Here is a 23,474-nt window from a genome sequence, read left to right on the forward strand (position 1 = left end):
GGAGTTCTCCAGTGAAGATAAGTTATCACCTAACCACAGGATAGGTGATAACGTATAGATCGGTGGGGGTCCCAACGACCGACAGAATGGGGCACTTTTATCCCTGTTAGAATGGAGCATGCACACTACGCTTGATTCATACTCTATAGGGCTCCCATAAAAAGCCAAACACCGCACTCAGCAGCCTCATAAGTAATGAATGGAGCTGCAGTTGAGCATTCACAAATCTGCCCCATCCTAACAGAGATAAAGGTGCCCCATTCTGCCGATCGCTACCGGTCCTAGCAGCCGGATCCCATCCAATTCATAAGTTATCTTATGTACTGTGGATAAGTGATAACTTATCTTCATCTGGTGGTTCTATCATTAGTGTGACAAACTTTCTAAAACTTTCAGTTTTAATTTTGCCAAAAATTGGTGAAAATGGGAGTGCAAATGTATAAGTTCTCAAAGCAAATGTAGATTTCATTTTCCATGTTTGAAATAGCCCAAAATATGCCAAATATATCATGCGCCATATACCTCTTGGTATACTTGACATACTTTGTTCCCATGCACCTTGTACTTAAGCCGATATCGATGTGTTCGATAAACAGTCTAATTTGTATCGGGTCCCCATACAATTGATTGCTAAGGGAGTTAAGGATTCATCATGTCCGATTCCAGACTTCCGATTCTTTTGTTCTCCTGAAGATAAGACATGTCTGACAGCGGCAGGGGTGTTTGGCACAGCGAGCGCATGTGTATGTGAGAGGCAACCGAGATGGCTGCTGGCTGACACTATCGGCCAAACCACCGTTTGGTTGACAGATATCTAATGGGTGTGATGGGCTTAAGGCTAGTCTCAAAAATGCCCAACTTAGCAAATCTCCCCCATGATGTGAACTGAGCTTCAACATGGTTCATGGAGATTAAAAAAAAGTCTTCCAGTAGGGTACAACAGATGGATTTTGGAAAATGAAACGAGCCACGACATATGTTGGTATATGTGCAATTTGTAGGTACATGGTCACACTGTGGCCACCTAACAGGCAAAATCTAAGATAAAAACAAAAAGAGGAAATACCCTGCAAAAAGTAAACAAATAGTAATAGTAAATGTGAATAACATAGGATAATTAGTTGACATTGTTTTGATCAATAAAGCGTAAGACATCACACCACGACAAGATGAACCCAATCGGGACAGTACTATCTCTGATATTAAACCTCCTCTTGTCTCAATGATTTTTGGAAATGGACTTAAATTGGAAGATGTATTCTCTATTATATATATTCTATTGCGTATATATAATGTTTCCGATAAAATTATTTAAATGTATTTCTTCATCTATTTTTTCTTCTCCTCTTTTCTCATTTCTTTTTTTATCGTCTTTCAACCGTGTCAGGGATTTGATATTGAGAATCGAGCGCCGTTATTTGTGTACGCGTAAACGTGGTGTCAAGCTCCCCTTGTGTACACAGCGATTCCGTATTATTACCGTGTTTGCTTTTCAATCCCAAGATACATTCAATTAAAAAAAAAGTTACAGCCTGAAAGGACTTCTTTAAGAATCTGCAAACAAAGCCATATTTCCCAACAAAAGAGTTCAGTCCTTGGAGAGAAAAAAAAAAAAAAGTTTTGCCTAGTAATATCTGTCTCGGCTTTAAAGAGACTTGAAATGCTTGGATCGGTCGGATTTGTGAAAGCGGCGCTGACACCGGGGTCACTCGTGTGAGTTACTATGGAAATTGAGTCGTTTCGCCAATAGTTGTGTTCTCATGAGCATTAAAGCACATAATAATGGACAAACAAGAGTGGTTAAAGCAAGCAGGTAGGATTACTTTGTCCTTTTGTCAGAAGCATAAAATGTCTTGTCGTCCGTTTTAAAGACTTCTCAACCCCCTAGATCTACCCAAAAAGTCACCTGCTGAGTCATTTTGTACGCTTTAATCTCTAGCCCCCTTAACAAGAATTTCTTTGCTAATTTAAGGCAAATGTTTTTGGATATTTTTTTTCTCTTCTTTTTTTAGAGTAGATTCGAGAGAGGGGAAATAAGTAAGTTAAACCCCCTCATCGAGAAATAAAATACCATGAAAGAGGAAGAAGAATTGACCGTACGAGGCTGTTAGAAAAATAAGAAAAAAAAGGCTTCCTCAAACATCCCCACCAGAACTTCCCTTGTAAAACTTGTCACTTCAGATTGCCATCAGCTCCTACAACAATAATGATTTCATGCTTATTGCTAATTGCAAGCACAGCTGAGGCACAGCGTGACACTCTTGCACAGTCTCAGGCCTTTATACCAGCTTCAATCTGTTGTGTAGCACTTGTTCACATACAAAAAAAAAACTACGAGCAAAGGCAGAAAGAGGCAGAGTCCCAGGTTTCTTGTAATCCCCGGGCCTCCCCACTGACATCCCAGCCCTATGAGCATTCCTGGTTTTGTCCCCCTTTCTTTTGAAAAAAAAAAAAGCTGAAGGGACCTTAATCTACAAGTATATAAGCTTCTGAATGAGGAACACAACAGCTTCAGGTGCATTAAGGCTCCGCGCTGCATCTGGTTTACACAATTCCGTTGCAGCACCCCTGGGGAGTGCCGCCGCTTCCTGTAAAGTACGGAGTGTGAACTACAGGTTCATGGCAAAGAGCAAAGAGGTCATGTTTCGATTGAGACCTAACAAAATGAAACTGGGGGGTTTTTGCAGATGTTACGGGGGTATGTGTAATGACACCACCTCCTTGGGAGCAAGAGGCTCTCAACGCAGTTAATCCAAAAATGTGTGCTACTCGAAGATTTATTCATATCAATTTTTACAATTTATATATTCAGAGACAAGTATGTTATGTGTTGCGTATCATAGCACGGTCCTTTCCCCCTCCTGCTGGAAAAGAATATCCGGGAGATAAAAAATAATCAGGGGTATACATATTTTTTTTTGTAGATGTTTAACCTCTTATGATACATTAAGTCGATGTAGAAATATAATAGAAATATGGACAGAAAAAGTTAGGTGTCCTTTAATAGTGTTGGCCATGTTGTTATTGGTATTACTGAATGGTGTAGCTACAGATGTGGAATACACTACCTTTCTTCTTGGTTTGACATTCATTGATGAGTGGCGCAAGATTACCAGCTTTGAAAAAAAATATATAATTTTGTGATACTCTGCCAAGGGAGATGTTTCTACTATAAGAGTCTGTGATTCACACTTTAACCTGTTGAGGGTTTTCCTTGCTTGTCATGATAATATATTGTTTTTGTGTTGTGAGAAATTGGACTCCTCCCATCCAAGTTTTTTCTTAATAAATTGCAGTCCTCATATTATATAGCTCTGTGTAACTACATTTGCTCATTTTGACCTTCTACCCAGTTAATTCTTCTCTTATCCATTAAGTCTATGACATCATGTGATTACAAAAAGACTAAGCTCTATGTAGAAACATGAAGTTTCTTTTCCCTGCATGAGACATCATTGGAACCTCAATTCTACACCTCTGCAAAATCCCCAGCAGCCCAGTTTCTCCTCCTCTTCAACTCCTGACCCAGCTGCTTTGCTCCTACTCTCTGTCAAGGACTTTGCCTTGATATGTAATTGTAGTTCTAATGCTGACTCATGCAGAAAAAAAGACACTTCATGTTTCTACATAGAGCTTAGAAGGATTCAGCTAGCCATGTCATAGACCTAATGAAAAAGAGAAGCATTAACTAGATAGAAGGGCAAAATAAGCAATTGTAAGTACACAGTGCTATATAATATGATGACTGCAATATATTAAGAGGATAAAAACTTTGATATGAGTGTATCTTTAACAATGAGTGGGATATATGTATAGAGAATGCAAAGAAAGCTGGCACTGGTGCTTTTTCCATTTGTAAATGCATGAGAGTTAAAAATTACAAATAGTAAGTGGGGAACCTCTTAGAAGTTTTGAATTTCTAGACCGTGAACATGGAGTTACTCTCTAGATGATTTTTTTAAGCACCCATTCAGCTGGTAATAGAACTGTGTTGACTTTATTTGCTTAAGCGAAGAATGAGCAATTTTCTAATAAAAAGAATTCTGTTAGACCCTGTTCAAAAGTGCAATATAACCTCTACTAGCACAACTACAAGCCGCCGGGCCTTCTCCACCACAGTAGGTGACAGACTGGATCTCCACAGGAGCAAACGTATTAAAGATGCTGATGCTGAACAGACAACAGCACTGACCAGGGGCATAACTATAATTAAAAAGATACCATAAAATGGTAATGAGCAGCATAATATATTTTTTAAAAAAACAGGAATGATTATTGAGAGTGTTGGGCAGCTTTTTTCCCTTGTTTTGGCCATAGTTACGCTCTTCTGATTTTAGTTACTTCTATGGAACTGACGTTCTTTATCAGTCTGAAATACCTGACTATTTACTATGAAAATCTGCAAAAAGGAATTTTGGTTGATGCATGGTGGTGGTGTTTCGATTTAAGCATTGAGTTGTGTAGAAGGAGCTAGTTAACACTTCAGAGGCACCTGAGAATATTTTCTAATTTACGGAATAGAGAAGAAATGTCTTACCCACTGTAGACTACAATGCACCTTATAGCTATACCCTAGAGTTGTAGATGACCATGTTTCCTCCAGACCATGTCTGATAAGTCCTGATGTTATCCAATAGATAGGTGCAGGTTGAGACATGTTGATAAACCACTCCAAACTGTTTTTGAACTTGACAAGTGGATGCTTCTTCTTTTTGATATCTATTATCAATTAAATGTAGTAGGACAACACTTTATGTATTGCCAACATAAGTGTAAAAGCCCTGTCTATCCTTTTCCAAGAATTCTTCTTGAACTGTGAAGTGGGTGTAACTGGTGAAAAATCCACAGTCAGTGAGTTAGTTCAGGTGTGTAGTGAGACAATTTTGGCAAAATTAATTATATTCTCCATAGGTCTTCACCAATCTCTGGTTTCCAACATCGTTGACTTTTGGTCTTGTTTTGACATCACATCTGGTTTAGGAAGCCAACAGAAAACAAAACCTGGATCAACTTTTAAATTTAGCATTGACTTTGACCTTTGGTGAGGCCAAGACAATACCTGTTCTGGCTTGTGAAGGCCATTCCGAAGAAGCTTGAGAAGATCCGCTCTAGATGTTAGTGAAATTTTGTTACGTACACATATTGTAAGCCATGATGTGCACCAACCATGCTTAGCTTCGTCCATTTAACAGCTGGGAATAAGCAAACTTCACACCAAATTAAGTGGTGGTCGACGTGATAGAAGAAAAATGACTATTAATGAGACAATAGGAGAAAAATCTATATACATTTTCACTTTCTTGCTCTGATCTCTATAATTTGCTAATGGTCACCAGAGGCAATTACAAAGGATCTAAATGAAGGATTTATGCTCGTAGTTAAACACCTGCTCCAATCTCTGAGCATAGATGGGGCATAAACTTATTCTAATGGATTATTTCTTCACTACCAAAAAGGAAATGTCAAATTATATTATGACCCTTTTAAAAATTTACCACACTGTAAGAAAAGTTAAGGTGGTGACCCCTAATAATTTGCCTCACACCTTACCGCTTCTGCCCTGCAGGGAGCGGACTTTAGTTTGATAGAAAGATTATTTCATCAATTTAAGTGCACTGATCTCATCAAAATCAGAACATGGATTGTATTTGTCTGGAACTACAATGGTGGAAAGCAGAACATCCGATGCATTGTGAGGTCTACAGGAAGGAGATACAACTCCTTGTGGGTTTAATGTATCTCAAAGTTACTATACATACATATTTTGCATCATGTGTCCAGCCGGGCTTAGTAACGTTATGTAATAGTAGAAAAAGATAAATAAATCAATTTATTAATTTTACTGTAGAAAAAAAATTGAACATTTGCTTAAAATAATTAAATTAAGTGCGGATTTCCAAATGGAATCAGGGATCAAATGTTAATGGCCAATCCTAAGTGTAGCTCAATGTTCCATCGGTAAAAGTCTAATATTTAAAACCACCCTCCGATCAGAAGAATGAGACAATAGAAGCACTGTAGACCTAAATGTTTACATGGGTACATGAAAATGAAGAAATGGAAAAGCTCTTCATGGGGAAAGCATCTGGGTACAAGGGTGGTAATGCCTTGTGCACCCGGCGCCAATCCTCCCGAATCCAATCTGGTCCATCAACTGAAATTAGTTTCATACAGTAGAAAGTTGAAGCGTTCGAAAAACGCGCTCCTCTCATGCGATAAACACTGGGTACTGTGTCTTGTTTAACAATACAACTTTACATCATTGATAAAATGTGTAGGTGTTTCTGGATTCTACCGGTCCCTTTGTCTGGACAATGTAATAATGCTAGAAAAGACATAGCTGTGTTTACTGTATTGGAGTAGTGCAGCATTTGGAACCGTACAACTCTTTACTGTGTGAAACTCATGTATTACATCGGCAATTGTAATTGGTACTGAACCCCAATAAAATAGTTTCTTTTTAATCATACTGGTGCAACAATTACTATTACTATTCCTCTTTTTTTTAAAAAAATAATGTTTCCACTTTTAGGTTCAACTGTTTTCAAGTGTCAGCTTTATCTCCTATAAAGTTGTCACCTACTCAATACTTGCCACTTAACTATTGTATTTTTTATTAAAAGTACATAAATGAATAACGATTTTGACACCGTCTACAATCCCTTGTTGGATGGGTCCTCGCTGGATAAGCCGATCACGGGGAGTCCCATCACTGGGTGTTGTAATAGGTGGAACAACTCTATGGAAAGTATTCTGCTTCCCTTCAGCACCATCAAAGGGGAAATAAATAATTGCCCATTTCCCATTGGGCCCAAATCGAGGAATGGGCATGTAATTTATGGATGTGCATACACCTAAAGAAAAGCGATGCGTTTTGCGTCAATCTACTTTAGTTGATAGATGAGGGTCCTATGGGGCTTTTCTCTATTGCTTATGTATGATTGTATTTTTTAACGGCATTCTACATGACTTTGTATGACCATCTACTAGCGATGATGTTCTATGCTTAACACATAATATTAACTAAACATATGTCGAACCAGTGGCTTATTTTTGACTGATAAATTGTGGCATACTTTTTCTCTGGTCTGTTTTTCAGCACCAAAGTAAATGAGTTAAAATGTAGCCTTTAATCATATAGGATGAAAAAAATGAAAACAAGAAAGCCCATAATGCTTATGTATTTCGAGAAGAAAAACCCTTAATTATAGCTACGATTAAAGGTTATTCTACCCGAAACGCGTAAGCATTATGGATTTTCTTTTTTAATATGTGAACATGCTCGCTTTTTTTATGATTAAAGGATAAGTTTTAAATATTTATCTTTGGGGCTGGAGAACATCCCCTTTTGGACTATTGAGAGAGCTTTTTTACCTGGAAGCCAGACCAGTGCACCACACCCGGACCATGGATGGTCTACCCTGGAAGTCTCCTGAGATACTTATCTCTAACACAACTGGCGCACTGAATTGACACTTTTTCTAATTTTTTTGTACACTTCTTATGAACATTATTGAAAACAATGGTCAATTACACTTTTGAACACTTCAATATGCCAGGCACCACACACTGTATTTTTTTTGTATGAATCAATGGCAGTCATGCAACTAAATAGTTCTTCGTAACTGAACCTTGGGGATCATTCACACTTCTATGTTTCACATATATGTTCTGTTTAGGGAATTTTTTTTTTTTTGCGAATAGAACCCAAAGCCATATGGAATTGGATGTTCCAATTTGTGAAACCAAATCACCCATTCAAGTCAATTAGTCTGTGAAAGACAGCACGCAAATGCCATCTGCATTGAATCCTAATACTATCAGTTTTCTGTCTAATGGGCGAGGGAAGCTTTTTTTATTTTTTGGTCACAAAAAAACCTCAGATACCATTCCGACGGAAAAAAAAAAAGAAGAATGGACCGAAAAATAGATACAAAATGAAGGAAAAACACAATTCAAAATTGACTGAATAAGACCTTAATTGTTTTGCCGCCTCATGTTCAGGCCAACAAACTCGTACGGTTTCCTCTTCTTATCAACCGGTGATGGTATTTTCTTTAAATCCTATACTTGTCTATACCCTTTTTATACATACCTATTTTTCTGTATATATATATATATATATATATATACACTTTGATTTGAGCATTGTAGTATATTACTCCATATTTGACATCCCCCAATATTTTAAAACCTTTTTACTACTATTTTTGGGTCAGTTATATTACAGGCTAAGGCTGCAATTTTTATTTTAGAATTTTTTTGGGACAAAACGATGGATTATTTTTAACGGGTTTTGTAGAGTGAGTCTACCGTACGTACAAAGAATCCTACGGTAGATTTTTTTAACCCCTTTTTTTGTAATGTATATATTTTACTCTTCGATTTAGAGGTAGGGTAGCCAGTAGTTATAAGCTCGTTGTGCCGGTTGATGAATGAGAGCGCCATGTCGGTGTTGCTAAGTGGAAATGAAAATATGAATCTCTAAACAGTATTTTAGAAGTGCATTGCTCAAGAGACATCTTGCTCTGCAGGGGTGGCAGTCTGCAGTGACACAGCTTCGAGCATTTTTCACAGGCAAGAAGCAAAATTAACCCTCTTAAGAGGGAAGAATTATTTCGACAGCTTGATCAAAGCTCATTTGTATGTGTATGTGTTCTGTTAATATTCTTGTAATTTAAAGCAAATTGATAACACGTCGGATATGCAAACCCACAGCAAGTTATTACGCTTCAGGTTGTATCTATCCGACATGCTGAAAAGCAAACACCCATAGAATAAATTACAGGGAGGCAATTATAGTAGGTGTCTTTGTGTTTCCGGTTACATTTATATAAGTCAAGTGCAGATTTTTTTTTTTAATACATATTCCTTAAAAAAAAAGGTAAGTTGAAATATGTTTTATTACGTTGTTACATTTTGTATTATTTTTGCTTTTTTTTTCCTCTCCTTTTTTTATATGTATTTTGAGCAATTTAATTAATGCGTTTAAATAAAAGAAAAAATAAAATTATTTTTCCGAATTGGAAAAAAAATAAAAATTAAAAAAATAGAATTGGGCTTTTATTAAACTTTTGTTGCTTTATTTTTTTACTGTGTGTCTGGAGAACTTTTATCTGTTTTTCAGCAATGGTACACCAGTTCAATGAATATTGTTTGCACGTGGCTCACTGACCGTATGGACCTTCAACTTCATATCTATCAGCTGAAAACCCTCATTAGGATTGTCAAGGTATATTATTTTTATTTTATATACGTAGTTATCATATGTAATGCTTGTCTTATTTTTATTTTTTATTTTTTTTCATGTGATTGGTTATCTTGTTTTTTTTATCTTCTTAAGATTTTACACTGAGCATGCTTATTTTTTTATTTTAAATCATATCAATTAAAGTAATTAAAATAATTAGAAATTTCGGAAAAAGAAACTAAAATTATTAAAATGACATTACACATAATAAAGAAATAAGTAATTAGTTAATAAAATGACTATAACACATAATATACAAAGTAATAATTAATTATTCAATAAAATAAATATTATAAAATATATAAAGTAATTATTTAATAAAATGACTATAGCACATAATATATAAGTAATAATTAATTATTTAATTAAATGACTATAACACATGATATATAAAGTAATAATTAATTATTCAATAAAATAAATATTATAAAATATATAAAGTAATTATTTAATATAATGACTATGGCACATAATATATAAGTAATAATTAATTATTTAATAAAACGAATATTATAAAATATATAAAGTAATTATTTAATTAAATGACTATAACACATGATATATAAAGTAATAACTAATTATTTAATAAAATAAATATTATAAAATATATAAAGCAATTATTTAATACAATGATTATTACACATGATATATACATAATTATTTAATAAAATGACTATTAGACATACTATATAAAGTAATAAGTAATTATTTAATAAAAAAATACTATTAGACATGAATACAGTAATAATTATTTAATAAAATGACTATTGGACATAATAAATAAAGTGAAATGTAATGAAATAAAGAATGCATCAGCTAGATAGAAATTTGCAGTGAGATAGTTTATTGTGCTGCTCTTTTGCTTTGTGTCTTATATAATTAAACGAATGGATATTATCATTATTTTTCTTGGAATTAGTTATTTATTTTTCTTTTGATTTTAATAATGACAGTTTACTAACTTTCCAATGATTTTACTAAAAAAAAAATAAAAAGAAGTCAATATATAAACAATATAATATAGTAAAATCCTTTAATAATTTTTTTAGAATTTCATACACTTGCTAAAAAAAATATATGCTTCCGCTAGCGATGCAAATATTTCTTCGCGGCGCGACTTAATGTATTCAATGATCATTGAAGAAAATGCAAATCGATATTGTTCTCATCATTAACTGAAGTCGTTTCTCTTACAATGGGTGTTTACACTGAACTATAAGAGATCACAAAGGTGAGATCACATACCCGGAAAGTATATTTTTATTCCTGTGTATGCGTGTCTTGGGCTAATGATAATTATTTCAGTGTGAAATCACAGTGGTTTACCATGAAATAAGATTGTAGGAGAGCTTACTCAATTAAATAACGTTCATTCCAGCTAAAGTGCATTTGCTTTTAATCTTAGACCTCTGTTTCCGGATTTTAATAAATTAACGGGGGGAAAAAAATAATTAAAAAATATTTTTTTTTACCAATTTGGACTCTTTTTATATAGCATTTCTTTAAGATTTATAAAGACATTGTACCAAACGTGTTTCTTTATCAGCGTCTGACGTCTTAAGACGTTCCTGAAATATAGAACGTTTGTGCCGTCCCCAGGTACAGAAGTTGTAATATTAATTAAATCGGCTTATTATGCAGGTGTTTTGACACTTACGTTTTAAACTGCTAATAATGATACCTTGTTTTGTGAATTCCAATGACATCAGGTTTTTTTTTCTTTCCTTCCTTTTTTCGCTGAGACGTCAGGCGTCAGTTATAAATAGCTTTTGCCGCTGCTTTTTCATCACCAAAAATCTGTTACAGTGGGATGCACGATAATGACTGTGACGCATTGTGTTAATACGTAGAATCCAGACAACTCACATTTAGGAATTAATTTATTTATTAAATAATTATCATTTTGGGTTTGTATTGTTGCTCTTTCGAAATAAAAGGAAAATATTTCAAAGTGTTTAATCAAGTGTTAGTGACAAGGTCCTTTAAGCGCAACGCCAACCGACCCCTCGCTGAAACGTGTAAATCCCTAAAAAAATAAATGTTTATTAGATATTAGTGATGAGTGACCGTTCTCGGCTAAGGTGTTATCTGACCATGCTCGGGTACTAACCGACTGTCTTTGGCATGCTTGAAAACTATGTTTGATTCCCCGCGGCTGTTCGACAGCCACAACACATGCAGGAATTGTCTGTTTGTTGAGTAATCCCTGCATGTGTCATGGCTGTCGAACAGCCGTGAGACATGCAGTCGTGGGCAATCAAACATATTTTTCGAGCACGCCAAAGTAACTTGGTCGCCGTGAGACATGCAGTCGTGGGCAATCGAACATATTTTTCGAGCACGCCAAAGTAACTTGGTTGCCGTGAGACATGCAGTCATGGGCAATCGAACATATTTTTCGAGCACTCCAAAGTAACTTGGTCAGCACCGGATCATGCTTAGATAACACCTTAGCCAAGCAAGTTCACTCTTCCCTGTTAGATATGCATTAAAACCATAAAAAAGTAAACCATTCAAGGTGATAGACATAGAAAATATGTTAAAAACCTCAAAAAAGTAATAATATGGACCTGTGATATAATAGTCCAATGGAAGTGTGGACGTAGGGATATCTGGTCCACTAACACCGGGAAACACTAGGGACCTGGTGAATCCCTATATTGATAGCCTATACTGACACTTCCTAGCCACGGGATAGGTACCCTATAATCAGATGAGATGTGGCACCCCTGCTCAGACAGTGGCTCTACCTACTGTATATAGCACTGTCAAACTCTGCCATAATGGAGACCCAAATCTGAGTAATAGTTAAGGATAGTAAGCTGAGATTATGTACGATAGTTCAGATGAAATACTGAAAGCCAAGTCTGTAATAAAGATCAGAATTGATGTAAAAAAAGAAAATAATGTTCATCGGTTATACCTCAACGTGTTTCCCCATATTCCAAGGTTCATCAGGAGGATTGGTGTATGGAGGAGCGGGCAATGGAGATCACAGGCCCATCACGGTGTGCATAAGCGATGAATGTTAACTATTATTAGGAGGTATTTACATTTGGGTAAAATATTCCTATGGGACATTTAGGACATCAGTTACGTTACGCAGCCAACCAATCCCTTCAAAAAATTGTGCGTTACCCCAGTCTAAAGTGAAGCTCACTGGAGCAGACGTCTGTTCATAAAAGAGTGTGGATCAAAGATTTTATAAGTAGAGATGAGTGAATTTGTTCGGATTTTGGCCCCGAATCTGATTTTGACATATTCGGGCCATATTCGAACACTATTCAGGCGGAATGTATGTCTTATGATCGGTTCTGAACATATTCCGTAATTTCTACTACACTTGACTCTAATGAAGTTCAGCTGTGTTCGACGAATATTGCAAAAACAATATTCGGTTCTGATCATATTCTGAACCAAATCTGAACAAATTCGATCATCTCTAGTTACAAGTCATTTAAGGGGGTTGAATGGGAAAAAAGAAAAGTTTTGCAGAGGCTTCGATTTATAAAAACAAACAAAGAGTTCATTCAAACATCTGATTTTGCCACATATGTGAAAAACGGACCATTTTTTCTAGAGAGTTTGACCAGAGTGTGGTCCAAGAGTCATCAGCTTTACTCATACATGGAGGAAAAATAGTTTATCCACCTTCTCCTTTCTGACAGACAGTGAAAATTGAACCACACTCAGATGTCATCCAAGTATGGTCCGATTTTTTCACGGACCCATTAACTTGCATCGCTGATTTTGATCCAACCTTTGGATCAAAATTAGACATGAATCCACGATTTTCCAAATCACAACATGTGAATGACCCCATAGACTATCACAGGTACATGTGCTATTCGTGAAAACCACAAATGAGATTCAAATGTATAATTTTAACATCTGAATGAGGCATTATTGATGCTCACCTACTAACACCAACCTGGATGCAGGACAGGATGATGTGGTGCAGGAAGTCAAGACATCGCTGATCCACTAGCTGCAGGAACGCTGTGGCTTGTGATTGGCTGCTACAATCAGGTGACTTGAGTGGTGTGCCATTGGATGTTTTTCTGATGATGTCCTGTTGAAAATAACTTAGCCACCGCAGACAATCACAGACCAGAGCAGTCATGTGACTCCTAGAATGTGGGCATCCCTAGTACATGCAGTCAGACCATGATGTAGCATGTACTAGTTCCGCGTGGGCCCCCTTGAGAAGTTTTCTTATTGCCCAGACAACCCCTTTAAAAAAAGGGCAAATGACATATGGGGAAAAATGATTTTTAATAAGATCATTTTCTCACCATGTAGTCTACATATTGTTGGCAGTATTCCATGTTTAATTGGGGAGATATGCTGCTGACAACTATTATTTAGGGGCTTTCATAAGCGATCAAGTCAGCCAATGAATGAGCATTTTTCTTATTCCTTGCCTTATCGGTGGTATAATGAAAAAGGAGAAAGAGAAATTCCCTTACCACTACAATGCAAGAAATGCCACAGAGTCCTATAGGTCGGTGCATAGAATCCTCCAGGCCAGCAACCATAAGCAGATAACGAAGTAATGAAGGCAGTGGAAGAAGGGATAAGTTCCAGCACTGCTGAAAAATAGTGTAGGTAAAGAAAAATTACTTTTATTACAAAGCATAATTCATTAAAATATGTATAAAAAATATATAAAAGAAAGAGGTAAAACACATGTGAACTTACGCGTTTCGGATTAGAACGCGTCCTTATTCATAGGTCTGAAATGCGTAAGTTCATATTAGTTTTTTCCTGTTTTATATTTTTTCATACTTTTTTAATGACATAAGCTTTTTAATAAAGGTGATTTTTTAACTAGATATATATGGAACTTATCCCTCCCTCTCCTTCCTTCATTACTTTATTATCGGAGGTATGTTTACATAGGTCAGTGATCTGGAACAAGCATTTTTATAATCATTTCTTTGGTTGATTAGTGACCTTATGACAACACTACATTTCTCGAGTTTATTGTCCATTGAGTCTCAAGGTAACCATTAGATATAATATCTAAAATATTAAATAAGAGATCTAATGCATTGGGAGCCTCCCAACTGTCTTGTGACAGAATATGCCTCGGGACATGAAGATCGGGCAGCTGGAATTCAGTTTCTCAATGCTTTTTGTTCAACAGGGAGATAAGTCACTGCCAGAAGATTTTGGCAGTGTCTTCCTCATAGAGAACCCAGGAATGCTTGCCTGAGCTGAGTGTTCTTGTGTATGAGGGAGTCAGGAAAGGTAGCTGCCGGACGAATCATTTGGCCGCCAGCTATCGAAGACCAGGAATACATGGTAATTTTGGCTTCAACACTGATTTCACAGCCCAAAATCGCTCTACTCCACTGCAACATTGCAGCTAAACTGGGGTCTTATTGCAATCCCTAAAGAACCATAACAATCAAGTCTCAAGAAATCCACATACTTCTGACTTTTACCAACTTAATAATCATAATCACGGCATCCAAGAAATTGCAATTTGCCCGCATTCACCTGCATTACGTTGGGATGTAGAAGCTGCAGAAAACGACTTGTGTCAAGGCCAAAGTTGCCATGTAGATTCGGCCTCATAGGAAGGGCCAACATATGGAATCATGAGTACTACTGAGCCATAAAAAATCAATGTATATACAAAAATACAATGAAATAAGCCACTAAGTATTCATGATGTGTATTACCACAAAAAGAAGGGCAATGGACCCATAGTTGGTCCCTAAGAAACGTTATACATACATAATGGTGCCCAATAGTTGACAATGCATCAAGAGTTAATAGAAACTCATAACAAATTACCTCAAAGTGGCAGAGACAAGTAGTCATGGTCCAGGCACCCACCCCGACGCACGTTTTGGATCGTTAATCCTTCATCGATTGATTTTTTATGGTCATTATGATGAAATTTAGTGAGACATTGGTTTTCACTGGCCCTAGCACCTTGTCTCTTACATCCATGTGATTATGCCGATTGATTGCACTTCATTGTTTCCCATTTTTCCCATCTTTTCTGTAATGTTTGTCCAATAAATTGAAGTATTTTACATTCATGTTGGGCTTTTTTGGTCGTCTTTTCAAGGTTTATCATGTTTTTACATGTACGATACGGTATATTGCTCCGGTATGGCACCGTATTACAGCACTAGCCACCCATAGGGAAAATCCTGTATATTACTATCTGTAATTTGGCATCTGATGGAAGACAGTACTTTTTGTATAAAATATCTTTAAAAAAATCACAAAAAAATTAATTTAAAAAATACTTTATGACAAAAAACTATATTTTTTATACATAATTAAAAAGTACATAAAAGCGGTATTGCCATTTCCAAAATGACCCGACTATAAATTGGTCATATTATTTTACCTGCGTTTTTAAAAATAGAGTTAGCAAATAAATAGAAATAATGGTATTATTTTTTTATTTATCCTTCTCCCCCAAAAAAACATAAGCAATAATGAAAACATTGGTAACTTTTTAGGGTCATATGTACCCTAAAAAGGTACCAATGAAACTGCTGTTTGATCCTATAAAAGCCAAGTCCTTATACAACAGAGTTGATGGAAAAAGTAAAAAAAGATAAACGTTTCCGTGTGTTTAGAATGCAAAACTAGTAGAACTTTTTAAAAAATAAAAATTATATATTTGCTATCACCATAATTGTAATGACCCCTTAATAAAGTGAAAAAATGATTTGTACCACTTGTCAAATGCCGTAAAATAAAAAAAAGCCCTAAAAAAAAGCTAAGATATTGCAGAGGTCTTGTTTTTGACATCACTCCCCCCCAAAAAAAAGATATTAAAAATAATAATTATTATATATATATATATATATATATATATATATATATATACATATATTATACATCTTATGTCACCACAATTATACTAACCATTTAATAAAGTAGAAATAAAGTATAAAAATATTTCACCTGCTGAATGCTACAAAAAGCCCTAAACAGCAAATCTAAAATATTCCACAATTGCTATTTTTATCATCACCTCCCCCCCAAAAAGAATTAATGTTTTTCAAAACAATATATGCACTCTAAAATCACTTCATTATACAATATATATTTTTAATTAATAACATAGTTAATCTACTAACTAAAAATGATTTGTTACATACATTACGCACATAACGTCAGCCTTTGATACCCGGCTGAGAAAATCTGCTATATCAGTCGTATTTATGTATAACTCTCAATTCTTGGAAATTGCCACTTGTCACAACATTGGGTGAAGGTGTTTTTGCTTCGCAAGGGTTAAGATCACAGAATCATCACCTCATTAAACAAGTCACTAATAAGTTATGCCTATCGGGAACATAATGGGCTGTAGTGGTGCCGTGTGTAAAGCTGTAAAAAATTCCAATGTTACAGTGAAATTGGTGTGAAGAGAGAAATTTCTAAAACGTCGCCATCACCGCCGATGTATCAACTTCATTTTCACCTTATTTACTATCAGCCGTTATCATTAGCGGCTAATTGCATCTAAGGAGAAGCTAAAAACTACGTCCTTATTGAAAAAAGGACCACAACCAGAAAGTTCATAAAAATACATAGAGAAATTTTATTAATTTCTATATGTATTTTTTACGAATTTTCTGGTCCTGGCACATTTTTTCTTTATACCGTATTTTGCGCATTATAAGACTCTCCGGATTATAAGACGCACCCCAAATTTTGAGGAGAAAAATAGGAAAAAAACATTTTTTAATAAAATAGTGGCGCCTTTTATAAGCCATGCGTCTTATTGCTTACCGGGAGGTGGTAGCTACAATGAAGCAGGTCCCAGGGTCGCTGCTGAAGGAGGCAAGTGTGGAGCGTTGCTGCAGGCCACAGACTGGGATGAGGGGTGTTCCGCTGCAGGTGCTCAATCTGAGCAGCGGCCATTTTCCTGGAGGCCACCGCATCGCAGTAATGGATATGCCGGGGGCTCTGGGCTTTTACAAAAGGCCGGTGGAAACCCGCACCACAGATCACCGCAGCCATTTTCACCCACAGCGGCACACATCGGAACACCCCCTCATCACGGCCTGCAGCAATGCGCCACTCTTGCCTCCCCCAGCAGCGACCCTAGGACCCTGTTCCACTGTGGCCGGTAAGGTATATCTGCATTATAAGATGCATCCCCTTTTTCCTCCAAAATTTGGGGGAAAAAGTGCATCTTATAATCTGAAAAATACGGTAAGTGCTTTACAGGACATCGTACCCTTTTCCGGATTTTCTAAATATTTGATGTTTATGTCCTTATTGAGTTAAAAACCTCCTTCGACTGGTTATTGGATCTGAAAAAAGATCAGACGGTGTGAATCTATGCTACATAAATATCTTTATCCATCTTTGTAGAAAACCTATCGAGATTTCCGATTACAAGGCGTACTGGACTCAACGTTAAACAGCAAGACCTACGATACAATCCGAAACCGGCTAACGGTGGAGGAGGCAACGGCTTCAGTCAGCGAAGGTGGAGGCCTCCAAGGCATAACCATGAAGGACAGCGATGAAGAAGACGAAGAAGATGATTAAATGATCTGGTTGTAGAGTCTCTATGGGATGTAGCCCGGTACCCAGTGCATGTCTGTTAGCCACATTAGGGAATTTTCTGTCCGCTCCAAATGCCCATACCGATTTTTCCAATACAATTCTCATTCTAGCTGTGTGATGACAAAAAAAAAAGAAAAATAACGCACTACATTTGGTTCATGGGTTTCCCGACTTCAAAAATATAGGTTCATAAGCAATATAGAGCACCATTGTTTAATACTGTTAATTGAAGTATATAGGAAAACATGCTAGGTATGTCCCTGTTTTCAGAAAAAAAAAAAATCAAACGCTTCATTCCTGTAATGTATATACGTCGATGGTAAATTATTGTGCCTATGAGTGATAGTAATGTCATTTCTGTTGCGTGGATGCCATCCGCTCAAATGAATGAAACAATAGAGGCTTTATTTCCACCCCCACCCCGACCCCCCGAAAAAAAAAAATGAAAAAATTAAAGAAAGAGGCTACACCCAATGAGGTTTATCTACGGTGATACATCATTGAAACTCCGAGGTTTATCACATCCGATTCTCGAAAAGTCATACACTTTTACTTGAACATTCTGTTAGTTACCTAGAGGTTACATATCGGCGGATTAGTATTCCAAAAAAAAAAAACCCACAACTGTTCTCGTCATAGATCTGAGACAACCGAACAAGCAACTGTTGAAAAAAAGAAAAAAAAAAAGAAAAACGAAAAACGATTTTATGTTAACGTCTCTATAAATGTTACATTTTGTTTAGGTTTTAATAAAAGTGTATGTATAAAAAAAATCTAAAAAAAAAAAAGACAACTTTAATAACAGACTTAGACTATAAACTGTGTTTATAAGAATTTACAATACTTATTTCCGTAGATTGTAACCTTAATTTACATAATTTTGTGTTCACAATTGTTTTTATATCTGCCATGTACATTGCATTTTGACCAGTAACTGCATGTCACCGGGGTCCCTCAAGAAGCTTTTTATCTGTGTAAAATAGTGGATCCATCTTGCTTTTGCCTTACAAAAGCCTACAGTTGTAAAAGTGTAAGGACTGTGGCTTCTCAATAAATAACCATTCAGATGTCCTAAGTGTGGTGTCATCACTTACTGAGAGAAAAATGTAAAAAAAAACTGACCGCCACTTCCAAACAGAAACATGAGTGTGAACAGGTGCAAGTTAGGAAAGCCACTCTATACGTAACCCGCAAAGTGAAGCTGCACTCCGTAACGCTATAGTGTGCAAACCTTTAAGTAATGAAGTTGGAATTACATTACTGGCATGGAAAACATATTAAAAACGAAGATACTTAGCATATAAATTGGCCAATTCATGTATGCCGCAGCCAAACAGCCAATGACAAGGCAATCTTCTTTGCAGGAACTAATGATACCCTGATAAGGTTTTATTATCTGAGTATGCTTGGATGCCAACAGTGTACTCAAATAATATATTCAAGGTCCCGGACCAACGTGCCTCACGGTTGTTCGACAGCCGCAACACATGCGCATGCCTAACAAACAGGAAATCCCTGCATGTCTTGTGGCTGCATGTGTAGAGGCTGTCAAACAACCACGAGACATGCAGCCGCGGGGACTCAAATAAATTTTTCAAGCACGCCAAAGACACTCGTTTAGCACCTGAGCATGGTCGGATAACACCTTATCTGAGCACAGTCTCTCATCACTTCTGGGAACCTAAACTCTTACCGTTCTCAGGCTGGAAGCCTAAAATTATATGGGTAGGTAGGATGAAGCTGTGAGTAAAACCGCCATTGTCCAATGGGTGCAGTGCGCAATCAGATTCATATGTATATAAATAGCGATATATTGAGAAATGGTTGCGTTGATGACCCATTGAAACAGGAGCGGACACAGACTGAACTGTGCAAAAACAATATATGGGTCCTCTGCAGTCCAGTAGATCATCGTAAGGCACGATTCTCTCTGATTTGGAGGTGGAAATTATTAGGCTCCTGTGCAACTGCCCATGTTGCACCAATGGTATCTTCGTCCCAACACTCAAGGTCACAAAACAAGATGGTCATTCTTCACGATTTGCCATGTAAGGGCCCTGCAGTTTGTTTGACAGTCTTCTCTGCACAAAGACATGCTGCAGAGCTGACTGTCAATCAAATTGTAAGTGATTACAACCGCTCGCACTCTATAGTGAGCGGTGACTGTAGCTGCTGCTTGCACAGCCCCTTGACTGGACGCAAGTCACGGCAGGGAGGATCTATGTTGGCTAGTAGTCAAACTAGATTTTAATGCTATTTACTTGCAGATTATCCATATCTCTGCAGGTAAATAACATTTCTGGACACAACAGGTTCTCTTTAAAGCAGCACTTCAATGTTTTATTTTTATGGCAGCAGTGGAGTGGCGCTACTAATCTAAATTCCATATCTCTAGTCTCATACTTACCAGATGCCATTTTCATCTTTTATCCGGTCGGTTTCCAGCGGTTTGTAACCAGTCGGATCGTTCCATTGTTTGCTGGAGTGAGTCGGAGCTCATTTTTAAATGCAAGTCGATGAGACCTTTGTTCTGGCTCTCGTAGACTTATGTTGAGAGCTTGCGATCGTTACCTCTGACGTCTGACCAGCCAAACGTTGCGGTCACAAGAAGGCGGTATGGAACCATAGTGGCGCTGGGAAGAGCTAAAGACATTGGGTGGTAAGTATAATACTAGGTGCAGGGATATAAGATAGTAACACCAATCCAACTCAAATTTTTAAATAATGCTGATGTGGTGCTTTTGAGAAGTTTTACACTTAAAAGCTACTGGCCTCTGTTAGTTAGCGGTATGTTAAAATTATAAAACCAGATAGTATCCTTTCCAGGTCTCCACCGCTGCTCTGGTATCTGTGTACTAGCGGCATTGCAGCTGTCATTGCTATAGAGCTCATTAACACTGCAGCCAATCACTGTACTCATTGGCTCTACCAATGTACATGACATAAGCTGCTGAGCTCAGAGATTGACTGCAGCGGAGATGTGCACTGTTGTTTTGATGGCACCACTGCAGCTAGTACACAGAGACCAGAGCCAGTGCTGCAACCAGAGAGGTTAAGTGCTATCTCATTTTACTACACCATTTCCAGGTCCCAGAGCCAGTGTTCCCTCACCGATCTAGCATTTGTGCACTGGCGGGAGCGGTGCTGTCTTGATTACAGACATCACTGCAGCAGCCAGTCACTGAAATAAGTCACAGCCAATACACAAAGATTAGAGTCGTTGTTGGAACTGGGGAGTGTGATTACAATCCGGTTTTCCTATATTAACACAGTGCTGACTAATGCAGGTCTGAAGACTGTAGATGTAAAAGCCCATTTTAGTATTTACGTAAAACAGCCAAACGGGTTAGTGAATAAAAAACAGAAAGTGGAGATAAATCCATGGTTCAAGGTATACAGCGAAGTAACCGAAAAACCATAGCCACTCTGCAAGTTTGGAGAATGATAACGGCAAAGGTAAGAAAAAGGACACCAAATATACTTCACCAAATAAAGTCCATCTATACACAACTTAACTCTACTTTAAGATGTCAACTCTTGATTTTATTTTAAAGTGGTTGTACAGGACTTTAACATTCGTGGCCTGTCCTTAGGATAAGTCATCAGTATGGGATCGATGGGAGTGCAACATCCGGCACCACCACCGATCACCACTTCCCGGTGCTCAGTTACCGAGTTACAAAGCTCTGTGAATGGAATAGTGGCTGCGGCTGGGTGCTACACATCCATCCCCTATTGATTTAAAGAGGGGGAGGATATGCAGTACCCGGCATCGGCTACTAAACTGTCGACAGAGCTGTGCTCACTAACTAAGCAGTTCTGGCCGCCAACGACTACATCGGGAACATCTGATTGGCGGTCATGTCGCACCCTCCTTGATCAGATATTGATGACCTATCTTAAGCATAGGCCATCAATATAAAAGTCCTGGACACCTCTTTAAACTATTTTTCTTTTAAAATGCATTAAAGCCAATTACAGAAAGCCGTATTTTAGTGCTCCTCTATTTTGCTGAACCCAGTGTCCCAGTTATTGTGACCATAATAGAGATTTAAAAATGCAGCCACTTTACTGTTGTCTGAAAAAAGCCTGCGTCCCATTTTTGCCAATATTTCTCCTACCCTTGGTGAAGGGGAACCTAAGAGTTCTTCCTCATCATCCCCAGTCATTATGTACCCATGTTACTAAGAGAAAACCTGGAAAAGCAACAAGCTAATATAATTTTCTTTTCTGGGTTTCAACTTGAAGTCAGGAATTCTACACATACGATGAAGTTTGTTAACGCATTCCTAACCATTTGGGGATACAAATTATGGTTGTTGAAAACAAAATAATTACATGCTTATGATTTCCAACAATCTCCAAGGTTTAAAGGAGTATTAATTTATTTTATACACTTCATGAATATAAGCGTTCTGTACATAAATTTAGTGGTTCACACATACTAATAAAAGAAATATAAATAATAATTATTATAATAATAATGGAATAAATAAAAATAGCAGGATTCATAGCTGCAAAATAAGCAGAAGCCCCTCTCTGTGTCCACCAAGCTTAGTCACACACCTCATCAGATCTTTGTTCTGAACATTTGTCAAGAGAGCTACCATACTCTGTGAATTTTGGCAGGCTTGAAGACATTAACCCCCTTCCTTAATCTAACCTGTCATTAGATTAATGCTGTCCAAACCACAGGCGACATGAATCAGAGCCTGTTTGGGCTATGATTGACAGATGTATCCCATGTATGTACACTATGAAAGATCGGTCAATGAATTGGAGTGGGGTGAGCCGAAGCCGGCCACGGAGTGCATCGGATTAATCACATATCTATAGACTTCAAAGAACAGTTTACGCTAAAATGCCGCTGTTTTTCATAGTAAAATATACCGCACCTGGCTGCAATTGCACAGCCAGGCTCTGATTCGGGTCCAAGCAGCATGAATCTAATGACAGGTTTCCTTTAATATATTCAATGTGTCAATATCAAACAGTTTTTGAAACAGAAGAATCGACGAAAATATTGCTAAAAGCCAAACTTGTCTTGACACATTTTTTATCCATTTTGTTCTTTAAAAGTGTTTCATGCCAAATCAAGATTGTATACATAAACTTAAAGTTTTTACATAGTCAGGGAATGAAATATCAAGTTGTCACAAAGTAGGGAGAATATACGGACCTAGAATTAAGCAATATGTTGACATATGAATAACAGTCGGCAAAAGGGAAACTTGAAACTTATGGAACATAGATGAGCTAATAAATTTGAATGGAATTGAATTTTTCCCAAAAATTGGCTTTTGCCAAAATGTGCGGTTTTTTTGGCTTCCTCGCGAATTCAGCAAAATGATGGCCATTTTTAACACCATAATGTATCATCAAAAAGTTAAAACATCCGCATGCCTTACCGCTCACTTTTCTGGCAAACGCTAGTCACCGCCACCATTAAGATCCAAGTCGCATATCCAGATCACGCTGGAATCTTCGAGCAACTAAAGCCGTGCCAAGACTTTCGGCTTTTATGGGGTCTGCAGGATTCTGCGCATGCTCGCAGGAATGTCATGGCACACCTTATGATGTCATGAAGCAGAAACAGCCATATCAGGTAAGACAGTGCTCTAAAAGATCCGGCATAGCAGGTGAAACTTTCTACAACTTCCCACCAAAT

At 37.1% G+C, this 23,474-nt stretch overlaps 1 protein-coding gene across 17 annotated transcripts in view; it reads left to right on the forward strand.

Annotated features, from left to right (window-relative positions):
* Positions 1-18,877, forward strand: part of CADPS (calcium dependent secretion activator) — a 482,209-nt gene extending 463,332 nt beyond the window's left edge. For all 17 annotated transcript variants that reach the window (XM_073569792.1, XM_073569796.1, XM_073569794.1 and 14 more), the window contains 2 exons: positions 9,128-9,232; positions 17,609-18,877. In XM_073569792.1, the coding sequence (XP_073425893.1) occupies positions 9,128-9,232; positions 17,609-17,788 (285 nt within the window). In that variant the 3' untranslated portion in view covers positions 17,789-18,877. The remainder of the gene's footprint in view (positions 1-9,127; positions 9,233-17,608) is intronic.
* The last annotated feature ends 4,597 nt before the right edge of the window (positions 18,878-23,474 follow it).

The sequence above is a fragment of the Dendrobates tinctorius genome, unplaced genomic scaffold (assembly GCF_039654945.1).
Source record: "Dendrobates tinctorius isolate UK_male_01 unplaced genomic scaffold, ASM3965494v1 ptg000027l, whole genome shotgun sequence".
NCBI lineage: Eukaryota > Metazoa > Chordata > Amphibia > Anura > Dendrobatidae > Dendrobates > Dendrobates tinctorius.